This window comes from Corvus cornix, chromosome 3, assembly GCF_000738735.6.
Source record: "Corvus cornix cornix isolate S_Up_H32 chromosome 3, ASM73873v5, whole genome shotgun sequence".
In the NCBI taxonomy this organism is placed as follows: domain Eukaryota; kingdom Metazoa; phylum Chordata; class Aves; order Passeriformes; family Corvidae; genus Corvus; species Corvus cornix.
In genome coordinates this window covers 88086000-88099411 of record NC_047056.1, presented here as the reverse complement: position 1 = coordinate 88099411, position 13412 = coordinate 88086000, and the positions used below count along the sequence as shown (strand labels likewise).

The window sequence follows — 13412 nt, the reverse complement described above, 5'->3', positions numbered from 1 at the left end:
GGAGGGGGACCTTGAAGATCATTTACTTCCAACCTCCCTGCCATGGAGAGGGACACCTTTAACTAGACCAGGTAGACTACATCCTTGTAGTCTTCCTGAGTTGCCTGCCCCTACTTTGAAAGGCCACAAAAGGTCACAAACCCTCCTGTTTTTTTCCCGAGTTCCAACCACAGCTCTCTGTTGATCCAATGTAGTCCTCACCCCCAGCACATCTTTCAGCACATGCACAGTATGAGACAGTCTATCCATTTGATTAAGATTATGAATAGAAAAAGAAAGCTTGCCTTTCTTCAAAACAAGTGAAAATAACAGTATTTGTTACCAATATTGGTGCTCATAGAATTTGTTCCACTGTCTGATTTTCCCAACTATCTAATTTTTATTTTGTCATTCAACCAGACTGTACCAGAAAAATTCTCAACAGTGCCTAATGTACCATGTCTGGTAGCCTTCCCATTGGAAAGATTGCTGGGATTACTCACCAATAAGCTATAAATTTTATTTCTCAGTTCAAACTGTTTTTATTTGCCAAACCTGGCAAGACCTAGAGTGAAAAACAGATGCTTCTCATTTTTTCCCTAGTGCCTGCAACTTCTCTATATTACAATATATTGCAATACAGACTATATTGTAATATAGAACATATTGTAATATAGAATATATTACAATGATACAACTAAGGCATTGCACAAGATTTATAGCATACTGTTTTTTTAAAAGTTTATCATTCTAAGCTAACTTCAGTGCTTGCATTGCCAATGTAGTGCCTAGAGTGCCACCCTAATTGCTTAATCTAGCTAACTGTAGATACTTAAAATTGTTTAGAGGTGTACAAAACATAACACAGAACAAATGTTGTTACCAGCATGCAAGTAAAAGTGGGACAGAAAATAAATCAGTTTAATATTTAGAATAAAAAAAAAAATATTTTCATTCCAACAGACCGCTGGCAGTGAAGAATTATATTTTCTGCTCCTTAATTTCATAGCTTTGCAATTAACTAAGTTCTCTCAGTCCTCTACATTTACTTGGAAAGCAAAGATGGCTAAGTCTGTTTCTTGAAGTCTTTCTGTTCTCTTTATTTATTGTTTGGGACAAAACAGCAATTATATTTCTCACTGTAAGGCCATCACAAGAAGACTGTTGATGAGAAATGAGAAAAATAATAGGAATACTTAGTAGGAACCAAAGTACCTATTGTCTGAAGTACATATTCTGTAATGCTCACTGAGAAGACAGAGCACCTGCAATCATGCAGGAAACTGTTTGGGGGACATCTATCCAGAATGACTAATACTTGTTTTGGATAAACTGAGTTCTGGAAAAAATCAAAACAGAGAGACATGTAAAGCAATACACATGACTTGCACACCACTGTTAGAGATCACACCTATAACAGATGAACAATTTTTAATGGCAGACATGTGAAGGAAATATTGGAAAGGTGTTGAAATGTTACGGATACAGAAATATCCATATTTAATGTAAAAATATTTTTAAATAACCTTTGGGAAGGATCTTGAACTTACGCTTCATGGCAATCACTGCCTCCAGCCAGTTAAACTGAGACCTACCCATATGTGGTGGTAGATGAAGAGTTGGGGAAAAATATATTTTTCTACTGAATTCCTCAAGCATTCCTCTGAAGTCTGGTTACAGTACAAGATCAGATGAAGAACAAAATGAGGCTGAGGTCTGACCCTAAATGACAGTTCCTATGTTCCATTTTCTCTCCCCCAGTTCTCTAATATAATAATGAGTACAAAGAACTATGTTTCACTATTAGACAGAAAGTTATTGAAAATTATATCAAAAATGAAATTAAAAGTTTTACTTGAATGCTCAAACCCTGAGGAAGATTATTTTACAAGAGTTATGTGTCTTGTTTCTAGCATTAGTGCTTCCTAAGATAAGGTACTTCAGCATGAAGTAATTAATGTGTACACGGAGGAAAAAAACAAGTCTATAGCTGGTACTACCTGGTACTATATACTACATTATCTTCTGAAGGGAAAATGCTGTTTTCCTGTGTTGAGCTCCTGGGAAAAGCACCTAATTCACCAGTGCAGGTGAATGGAAACTAGGTGAACGCTGATCTTTAGCTGTGTCCTACATAACTGAAATTGAGATTTTCAGCATGAAATCTTCAGGAAATAGCAAAGCATTTCAGGTAAACCCATATAAAGAAAGAATATGTAATTCCAGTTACATTAATATACACAATTTATGACACTTTAGAGAAATTCTAGTAGAATTAAATTGTGAGTAACATTCAGGCATAGAACACAATGCCTTATATGTGTATTTTTAAATTTGATTAAATAGTATTTGTAATTACTAAATGGCTTTATGTATAAAAGTATCCTTCCAGTATTACTACTCAGTCAGATGGACTTATTTATACTTATTTATAAACACAGAGTCAAATTCTAAGGTAGTAACTAATCACAGTCATGCATACTGGCATATACATGTGCTTGTAAAAAATTGTATGGCTCCCCTGGAGACTAATTCTGAAATGTCCATTTTCAATGCTGAACTTAGATGGAAAAAATATTTTTTTGCTTATTATTTTGGGCTTCAAAAATGACCAAGTTACCTGGATAATACCCTCTTTTCCCTTTTTTTCTCCCTTTCTTTTTCCCTTGTCTATGCCCTTGCCCATCTCTAAAAAGTATCCATCTGTACATCTGAAAGACAAAGTAAGCTTGCTCTTTAAAAAAAATTCTAAAAAAAAGCTCTAATTTTTTTAGACTTCATTTTCTCACCTTTTTAAATGCAGGATACAGAAGAATGAAATAGTCCTAAGCTACCCTTTTTCAATAAATGCCCTTCAAAAAACAAAACCCAGTCAATCAATCAATCAAATAAAATCTGCAGAAATTCTGTTGTTTTAAGCAATGACCCGAAATGGAATGTCTTTCAAGTTCTTTATGCTACCAAGGTCAATGGACAAGTGAATGCAGCTTAGAAAAAGCCTTTTTTATACAGACAAGTTGAAACACTAGTACTTCTATCTTGGTCTTAAAATAAGGAGTAATATTTTCCATTGCTTTTTTATATTTCTTGCAACTATTTTTATTATAAAAAGTGAGCATAGCCATTTAATTATTCAAAAATACCCTCAAGGATTCTAGTAAACTGTTGTCTTGTAGTCCGAGTTAGCAGATTTCATATGAAGCACAGCCCTTTTTTTCAAATTGAGGGCTGTCACTCAAGATACAAGGTAGTAAATTTCTTATTTTTGTAAAATGCCAGTAGGTTTCAACTCTGCAAAACAGTAAATAAGGGATTTTAAACCATAACATAATAAACATCTTCAACTGCCACTTTATATGACTTGTTAACTTAATATGACCAAATACAATAATCTTATTTTTAAATGATGTAAATTCTGCGATAGGTTTCTTGCTGCTTTTGTAAACAGCCACTATAAAATGCTAAGTCAGTTCACTCTCAGAAGTATATTTTTCATTTGTGTACATGTACTTGGAAGATACATTTTAGAAAGAAAAAAAGAATGCCAAAAATATGACAAAGTTTTGAAGATTAACAGCAAAAATATCAAAAGTCATATATCTTTGAACCACTTGTGTAATATTCTTTAGTATTTCACACGGTATGCTGAATAAATAAGCAGCATATTATATCTCAAAATGCTGTGAAATTTTAAATCTTTTTCTAGGTCTTGGATTTTACTTATGTATTGATGTTTTGGTTAATGTTGAATTAAATATTCTCTGTGTATGACTAGAAAAAACCGAAATGTTCTGTTACAGGTAGATTCCCACTTGTTTAGTCCCTGCATCTTGTATAGTGCGGATGTGAATGTGATTCCCACTAGCTATTTTTATTTGGCTTCTGTACCATAAAGTCACAAAACAACTTAGCTATAAAAACAAAACCAAAACCCCAAACCAGTATATAGATAAAGGCATCCTATGTCTTTTCAGGCAATGAATTTTTAAAAGGTTTGCTTAAAAAAGAGAATATAACAATTGGCAATAGCTGTTCAGAGGTAAGATTTAAAATGGTTTTATTCTGGGACTGGGCAGATGGGTGATTTGTATTAGATTTGTGTTTTGCTTTTGGGTGTTTTTTTTTCTACTATATTTTAGTGCCTCATTTCCAGACACTGCTGTCTGCATTTTTGTAGACAATGCTAATTCTCTAGCAGATTGCACTTTACTGTTGAATTTTAGAACAGTAAAACTATAAGGAGAGTGGGTAATTTTAACTAGATGGAGTGCTGCCATTGTAAATATCACTAGTAAAGGGTGAAAAAACATAAAGCATGCATTTATTTAAAAAACCCCCATATATATAGACATGTTTGGGATATGTTTCTTAATGCCTTGCCTTTCTTCATGCTCCACTTTAACAGCTTCTAACCATTTTCAATTTTCCATATTTCCCTTTTGTTATTTAATTAGCTAAATATCACAGTGGGTGTTTTAAATTTTTTGATATGTTTGCATATCAAAACATATAATCTACTTAAGTGACAGAACAATAATTTTTCTCTACCTTTGCCCAGAAGGTCTAGGAGACAGGTATTCCATCAGGCATAATGTATACATTAAACATCTTTAGATACATTATTTGCTTGGTTTACATATTTATTCCAAATCCTGTGATTTTCACCTTCTGGTTAATTTGCTAATAACAGGCACAACTCCTCCAAAACGGATCTGTTGCCTCTTTATGACTATGATAGATTCCCTTACCCTTCATGCAACATCATACAAAAAGAGCAACATATCAATTTGATATTCTTCTCAAAAATACTTCTAAAAAATATTTCTAAAATAATTCAGAAAAATAATTCACTTGGAAAACTACTATTTTTTTAATTTCACGTTAACCTTCTTATGATTACAATTCTGTTTACAGTTGAATGTATAGAGATACGTTAAGACTAACAGTAAATGCAGTTTATTAAATTAATTGTTTATATTAGCAGCTAGCAAATAAAGACTATGATGGGCTTGTGCTTTTTTCCCTTATAAGCTTGTCATGTAGGTAAGAAAAATACAGGCCAAGATGTGCATTTTTATTATATTATTTCATTTGATAGTGTTACAGTTAGTATTTTTCATACGAAGACGCATTTGTCATTATAAAACGGAATAAATAATTATAAATTGTCATGAACATAATTACCTATTCTTATTGATCTGACAGTAAGAATGAGATTTTGATTTTAAAAAAAGTGTGATGTAACGAAAAATCATGTATATATACATTTATACGCCTATATACGATATATGATATATTGTAATGACACATACAGTAGTATAGACACGTGTAGCATGCCAGCTTTAACTATTCTCCATGGAAACTACATTTTATTAATAGCCAACTTAAGAGTAATACTGAAGCACCTGTGTTCCCTTTCCTCACAGCATCAGTGAAAATTTAGTTGCTGTTGTTACCGGAGTGTCTTGGGATGACTATCAGAGGACGTTCATTTTGGATGTTCCTCTGAATTTGTCTCAAACCAGGACAGGGAGGAATAGAGAAGGAGAAAGAAAACATGCCATTGTATAAATCACAGCATGGCCCATAGCCTGGATACTGCGTGTACTTCTCTTCCCGTTGTCTTAGTAAAGGGAAAGTAGGAATTAAAAAGCCTTGAAAAAGGGTGACAAGGATGACTAAAAGTTTATGATGGCTTCTGAAGGAGGAAGGACTGGGAAAACATGAAACCTTTACCCTAGAAAGCAAGGGGCATGGGGCAATGTGGCAGTGGCCCACAAAAACAAGGGAAGTTTGGCTTGGAATCATCTTTTCATTCTCCTTTTCCACACTAGACATGGGATAAAGCTGGCAGCAGCAGTGATTAAAATTTAAAATAGGGAGGTATTATTCTATGCAACAGGTGAGACCTGTGGGTCTGTTTGTTCTACCATATTGGCACAGAACAGCTGATATGGGCAGGGATCTATGGGGATTGGGTAGTCAAAGCCCCCTCCTCAGAAGAAAGGTTTATATATGTTCAAGGGAAGATGGTGTAAGTAAGACTCACTGACTTCTATTGAGTGAATCAAAACAGGCTGAGGAAAACCCTCATTTGAGAGAACATGGGAGAATACTGGAGGACAAATAACGTGTGCACTTTTCATACTTTTTCCCAGCAATCCCCTTAGGGCCACTGCTAGAAATAGCATACAAGATTTTATGGTTCTTGGCTTGAATCCATAAACACCTTCTTTTATTTTCATGTAACATATTATATATATAAACAATGAAAACATTAAAACATTCATGCTTCACTAAGTGTTAAAAACTAGGCAGTCAATTATGAAAATAGCAGAATCCATCTTGTTATCTACATATAAATGGAGGGGCATCTGTTTTCATAGATGAAACAGAGCGTACTGCATACATATTCACAGTTCATACAAATGTGAGAACCTACTGTTTTATGGCTTGCCAGTTTTAAGAGATTCAAAGGATCCATTGAAGTTGTTTCTTCCATATAATAGAATGACTCGCTTATTACATTTATTGCAGTGCTCTGAGAAATTTAGATGCATAGCTCTGTGTAATGTGTACTCTGCAGATTTGGTCAGGCCTTGCAAGCTGTCTATCACCATCTAAATTAAATGAAACTTTTCAATTAGCAATCTTCCAGCAGATGCTTTTACTGTTACCCAGCATGTAAGACCTGAGTGAATCTCAAAACAAATACTTTACCATTAAGTCACTTTTTAAGTTCATGGGGGCACACAGCTGTGTAAATGTTCCCCATGCTAAGCCTTTCAAAGTACAGGAGAACCTTTTGTATATCACCTGGAGAGCCAGCTGACATGAACAACTTCAAAGAATAGTTCTATTCCCTTTGGGGTAAAGGACACATGTACAGTACTGATAAATTACATTTCTGTTTAAAAACACTACCAAACCCTAAACAAGTGTGATTCTTCAAAAAAAAAAATTTGTTACAGTTGCCTAGGTTGCCCTACAAGACTGCACTGCTAGGGTCCCCCCACAACTATTTGCTTCATACTAGTAGTATATCGTTTACCTTATACATGCTCTGCATACCACAGCCACAGAGTAATACGTCTTCCAGACTCCAGTTTTGTGCTCATACAGCATCTCCATGCTTGAATTGTTTTAATCCCTTTCCTAGATCCCTGGAGAGGTCCTAGCTAATTATGAGGCCTCCTGCTCCTTGCTCAAACAGATCAAGAAAATTAGAACACAAAGGTGCTGGAAACAAGATGCTCTAAAATCTAACCTTTGCTTCCTTATCAGTAGAATAAAAGAATAGATAGGTAGACATCATAATGAATGTTTAAAAATAATCTCAGTTTATTTGGGGGAAATGTAGAATAATATATTCCTATTTTAGATTTTTTTCTAAGATCTCATGAGCTGAAAGGAAAAAAACTTGGCATTTTTTTGATCAGTAATTCTGTTGATCAAATATTCACTCTTACTGTCTTGAGTAAAAAATAATCTTGTAAAGATGCTGCCAAAAAAGCTTCAGTTCTGAAACAAATTATATAGTCAAATATAATCCAAAAAGTGCATTTAAAAAGCACCAGTCTTCTTTGTGAATCAAAAGATAGGGTCAAACTTTCTTGTGACTCATCACACCTCTCAGACCCACAAACTTAAAGCAATAAATATATTTAAATTATGAAAAAATTGAAAAAGACAGAATGACATCAAAAGTTTCCTCTGTTTTCCCTAAAAAACCCAATTACAAAGCCCATACGTGCTATGAAGTGCTGAAAAAGTACAATGAAGCTATAATATTAAAGAACCTGATCTAAGGCAAGACCTGTACTGGGGCTGTTGACATTATTTTCACCTGATCAGACTGAAAGCACTACCCAGATAACCCTTCCAAGACACTATGTCTTCTCAACGTAGTCAGCAGGAAGTACCTGAAATGCACATTTGAAAAAGGCCAATACAAGAATGAGTGAGGAAGGAGGAATATTTTATATTATTATCATGCTTACATTTTGAAATTCCAAGCCAAACATACTGAATGGTCAGGGACCAAAAGATGAGAAAGTGTGGATGAGCCAACTGTGGATCAAATAGAATGAGAAATTTCAGAGTATTTTATGTAAACAGTTTCTTTTCTTCAGAACACTTGGAACATACCATGAAAAGGCTTTGGAATTCCTATTACATATTCATTATATCAATCATCTGTATATTGGATTGAATTGCCTTCTGAAAGGCCCCCTGAGCCCAATGTTATGTTTATTATTAATTTGCTGATTCATATAATGTTTATTGTTGTGGCAGCCAGCACCTTTAATTAAGAAGACTGAAATACAAAGGAAGGTAGGTGGGCATCCTTTCAGATGGTAATCTGTTTCCTGAAGCACAGATTCAGTGGCAATCTGCCCAGGATAGAACTGAATTACAACTCCCAGCATCCCTCTCCTTTCCAATGAGTTGTTTTATTTTTATATCAAGGGTTTGAAGACAGAAAGATATTTCAGATAACACACAATTCAAGGACTATCCCAAAGGGTATTTTTCATATTCATTTCAGGAAGTAGCCTGTAGGGTTGTTCATGTAATTAATTCACACGTAATTCAAGGAAAGTTGAACTGTTCATTGTACTACTGAGTAAAATATCACATACATCATAGCTGAAGCTGGCAGTGGTGCTCACAGTTAAGGCAGCCTGACACTTGCCCATTACTACACCATTTCAACTACTTCCTATTTCCTGATCTACCAGCCACAAAATTGAAACATCCCAAGACATATCCTCAAAACAAGAAGACTCTAAGCAATATTGGATTAATGTCTTTTTGCTTCCTATTCCACAGTGTGTAACAGGCATTACGACTCATTATGCATTTGAATGTTTGTGGTGTTTTGCTAGAGTAGGAGATCTTTCTCTCTTCCTTTTTTTTTTCAATTCCACTTTTCCATCCTCCATGTAACTCCTATCCTCCAGTCTGTACATGAGCATGGTTCAGACTGCTTAAAACATGTGGACAGAAGGGTCCAAAAGGAGTAGGGTTTACATTGTAACATTCATAGTACAGGAGCAAACCTGACTTTATGATCTTTTTATATTTCTTACTTCTACTTGTACACGTTACTTGGAATGGTAGCACCTGCTGAAGGATAGGAAAGGGAGTTACATTTTTTTTCTAAAGCATATCAATATAGGAGAGGAAATCAGCTGAAAAAGTCCTTTCCCTGGTCCCCATCAGAAGAAATTGATGTATCAAGTATGTCACTTCTTTTTGCAGGATCATAACAATACCTTACATCAACCTACCTTACTGTAGTCTTACAACACTCCTGGAAACCTTTGTAATCTTGGCAACACTAAAAATTCTGATTATAATTGCTTCCAAATTCCCTGACTCTGGTTCCATGATGTCCTCCTGATGGTCAATGCTGGGCTCAGAAGCAAGTGCCAGGTAAATACCCTTACAATGTTTGGCATAAGCTCCCAAGCAGAAAAGGAGAGAAATAAAAGCAATTTCATTTAATTCAGAGGATTCATCTGTGAAAGAAGAAAGGATGCTGTAGTACATAAAACTTGAAAAAAAGGAGTTGTCTTGGGGTGACTTTATGATGTGTATCCCCTATCGCTGCTCTATGCCCAGAAATTATTTTTGTGCCTTTCTGTGCCTTTAAACTGAGCCTGAGAGGGAGGAGAGGAAAAAAAACCTGAGGGAACTCTTCAAAGCAGTTTGTTCAAGGACACAGAGATACAGACTCCTTTGCTTCTGTGGCAGCAAGCAGCAAGAGCGGAAAAGCACCCTTTTTTTCAGCCAGTTTTTCAGCTCTTTTTTATCTGGAGGGAGATGGAGAGTTGAACTTTGTTTTCCTGGGACTTTGGTTTTTTCCCTTCTTCTCTTCTGGACTGTTTCAACATCAGAACATTTCGGGAGAGTTCTCCACCGAGGCCCTGGAGGTGGGCACAAGACCCAGCCCCGAGGAGGAGGAGAGAGACCACATCTACAGAAGGACTCAGAAATTTTCCCAGGTTTCTCTCCACAGTGAGAGGTTTTATTTTTTATCATTATTATCCTTCTCCCGTGTGTTTGTTAAATAAATAGTTTTTATCTCTTTCACTTTCCTCCGAGGAAAATTTATTTTTTCCCCGAACCTGATGGGGGAAGGATAGTTGTAACCTGCCTTCTATAAGAGGATATTTTTCCTCCAAATTTGTCCAAACCAGCACAGGAGTCTACAGTGAACATGAGCCAGGAAAGAAGAAATAGGAGAATACACAGGATTGAATTTTCAAACTGGTGATCAAACGAAAATGAGCAAAACAAATTATCAGACATCTGAGTCACAACAGAAGTCTTTGTGCAGGTAGTAGCCCACTGCAGAATTAAAAGAGTGTGAATTACTTTAGCACGTATTGAAACGTTTGAACCAAACCATCATATTTTTGAGTTGGCATAGGATAAACACTATTTAATATCTTCATCAGTGACATACATAGTGGGATCAAGGGCACCCTCAGCAAGTTTGCATATGACACCAAGCTGAGTGCTGCAGTTGATTCACAGGAGTAAAGTACCCCGAGGGACCTTGAACATATGATTGTATAGGAGAAGATATTTGTTTCCTTCTTAGGAATGTTTATAAAATAAGTTCTTAGTATTTAATATTTCTACAAATGTAGCAATTGAAAAGGGACTTGGATATTAAGATTTGATACAATAATGTACACAGTCTATAAAGTAGCCTAATTTTAAAGCTATATTAGAAGTATATAAGCTATAAAATTACATGTATTTAGGCAGAAGTCTTTAACAGCTGGAGAATGATGATGACGGATCTTAGGAAGTTGCTTTGGATATGTGTATGTGCACACATAGTATATAAATTACCTATCATCTAAATTTGATTGCAACTTAATTTTCCCTTTGAGTACAAAACACATGAGTACATACATATCTGTAAACATAATAATTTTAAATATTTTAGTGTCACTTTATGTTAGAAATTTCCACATATGATTCCAAAAAGCACTTGAAGATAACTTTTCAGATAGAAGGGTCTCATGTTAAGCAGTGAATGGTTTAAAATAACATTATTTTTGAGCATTAGACTGAGCACCAAATCCATTTGAGTTCACAAAGTGCACACAGTATCAGTACTGCCCTGAAATATTAACAAATCAATTTGTATTAACTAAACCAATTATATGACAGTATTTATACTTACCTGCAATGAAAAGTTCTTCCAGGTCCATCAACACATACACCTCCATTGTAACACAGAACTGAGTTCAGTGTAGACTCACTGCAAACATCAACATCAACTTCACAAAACCTGCCAGTGTACCCACTCAGGCAAGTACAAACAAATGCATTGATGGCATCTTGACAAGAACCTCCATTAATGCAGGGAGCAGATTCACATTCCTGAGAAAAGAAATAATAATAATACATTGATTACACATCTTTAAAACACATTAGTTACTCATTCATCTCAACAGCAAGAGACTGAATCTGCAGATTAGAAAAAGTATCGGACTTTTTTATTGTCTGATAAACAGAAGTCTCTAATTTGGGACAATTTTTTGTTTATATAGAGATCCTTTGATTACAACTCACACTCACTATATTTGTTCCTACTCATTAATCTTGCAGAGATGCAAATATAGCTTTATATATGCAGTCTTACAGCCAAAAGTATGCAATTCCACTCATAATTAAATTTTTAAAGCATGTTTTTGAGCCACAGTCTATACAATTATTTCTTCTAATTTTTTGCATTAGGGCTGACTGCTGTAAAAAAAAACACATTAGCAAAGCAATTCTGGACAGAATAAAGAATTATATAAATGAATGCACACAAACCTTTTATCAGGATTTCCTGAAAAATATTTTCTCATTGTCAATTAATGCATAATATTGCAAATAGAAACGTGAAAATGTTTATGTGTTCACATAATAACAATTTCCTCTGATAAAGCTAATGTAAAAATCAGCAAATTCAAACCACGCAAATTAGCAGCAAGTTCATATTTCTCCAGAATTACAGGAGAGTTAGTGCAATAGCCAGTGCAAAAAATGTGGGTTTGCCCTTGAGCACAGAAACCTACGTTTAACCTGTACCTGAAAGGAGTTGTATTTTGCAGCTACAACCCAAATAATCTAGCTAAATCCAGTATTCTAAATTTACTTTCACACTCCCGTAACTTTAGAAGGTTTAATTCTTTAAGGATATCCAAGGGCACTCACATTTCCTGCAGGTACCACAGTAGCTTTGACAGAATGTAAATGCAGATATCCATGGGGAATTGTGAAAAAACAACTTATTTTCCTATAAGCTCTCCATCTGGGTGTATATAGGATGATTTATTAGTGAGCATTACATAAGCTAATCGAATTATATATCCCACAGGAAGATGGAGATAGTCCTACAGACTGCCAAAAATCCTGTGTCTAGGTTCTAGAAGTAGTCTTTTGCTATATTAATTACATTTTTTGTTGGCAGACAGTAGTGTCCTTTTTTTGTTTATAAAAAGATCTCAATTCTCAGTTCCAACTCCCTGACTTTTTTCTATTCCATTAACTTGTCTAGTCTTCTTAATTTGTATTCACTAGTATTCTACACTAAAAACCCAAAATTAATTTATTCTCATTAGCAGAATAAATTAAATATATATCAATTAATGGATCAAATATGATTCAAAAGTTAAAGTCCAAAAAATACCAAAATCATCAAAGTAACTAAGGATAAAGCTCAGACAAATGCTCTCAGCTTTCATTCAATACACTATCACAGTTGTACCAAGTTGTGAACAATGCAAAACCTTTTTATTTTCTTTTGTGAAATGCATTGTTCTTTTAAGATTTTACAGTAAGATAAATGTCAGACAGTTTTTAGGAAAGAAATCACACCTATCACTTTCCAGTATATTCTGATGTGCTGCAGCTAAAAGTTCATCATTAGACTCACAAAAAACCAGAATACACGATACCCAGAGACTTGCTAGTCTGAACTGCTCTTAACTCATGAAAGAAAATTTGTGTCAGTGAAAAGACAGAACTATGTTAAAAATGCCACAGATAACTTTATTGCAAAGTTCATGAGCTACCACACTACCAGCAAATGCTGTAGTTTGTAGTTTAAAGAACAAGGACATGAAATGACAAACTGAAGTTGCAAGATAATTGTTACCAAGTCTTGCCTGTCTTAGATCCCATGAGAGACCAATTTTACACAATGACATTAGGGAATAGCTGACTGCAGAAAATTCCCAACTACCCTGATTCTCTGAAGATAAGCTCACTGAAACACCAATGCTATTTTCACTTTGTCTTCCTTTATATAATGGGAGATTGAATCTTAACTATGACCCCAAACCAGACAGTTGCCAAATCAGAACAACAATTGTAGGGACTCGTGGTCCTAGAAACATTGTCTCTCTTCTTCAGTACAG

At 34.9% G+C, this 13412-nt stretch overlaps 1 protein-coding gene across 1 annotated transcript in view; it reads right to left on the bottom strand.

The window, feature by feature from the left end:
- Positions 1-13412, bottom strand: part of EYS (eyes shut homolog) — an 852840-nt gene that overhangs the window by 402753 nt on the left and 436675 nt on the right. The window contains exon 29 of the mRNA XM_019287512.3: positions 11186-11385. Within this exon, the coding sequence (XP_019143057.3) occupies positions 11186-11385 (200 nt within the window). The remainder of the gene's footprint in view (positions 1-11185; positions 11386-13412) is intronic.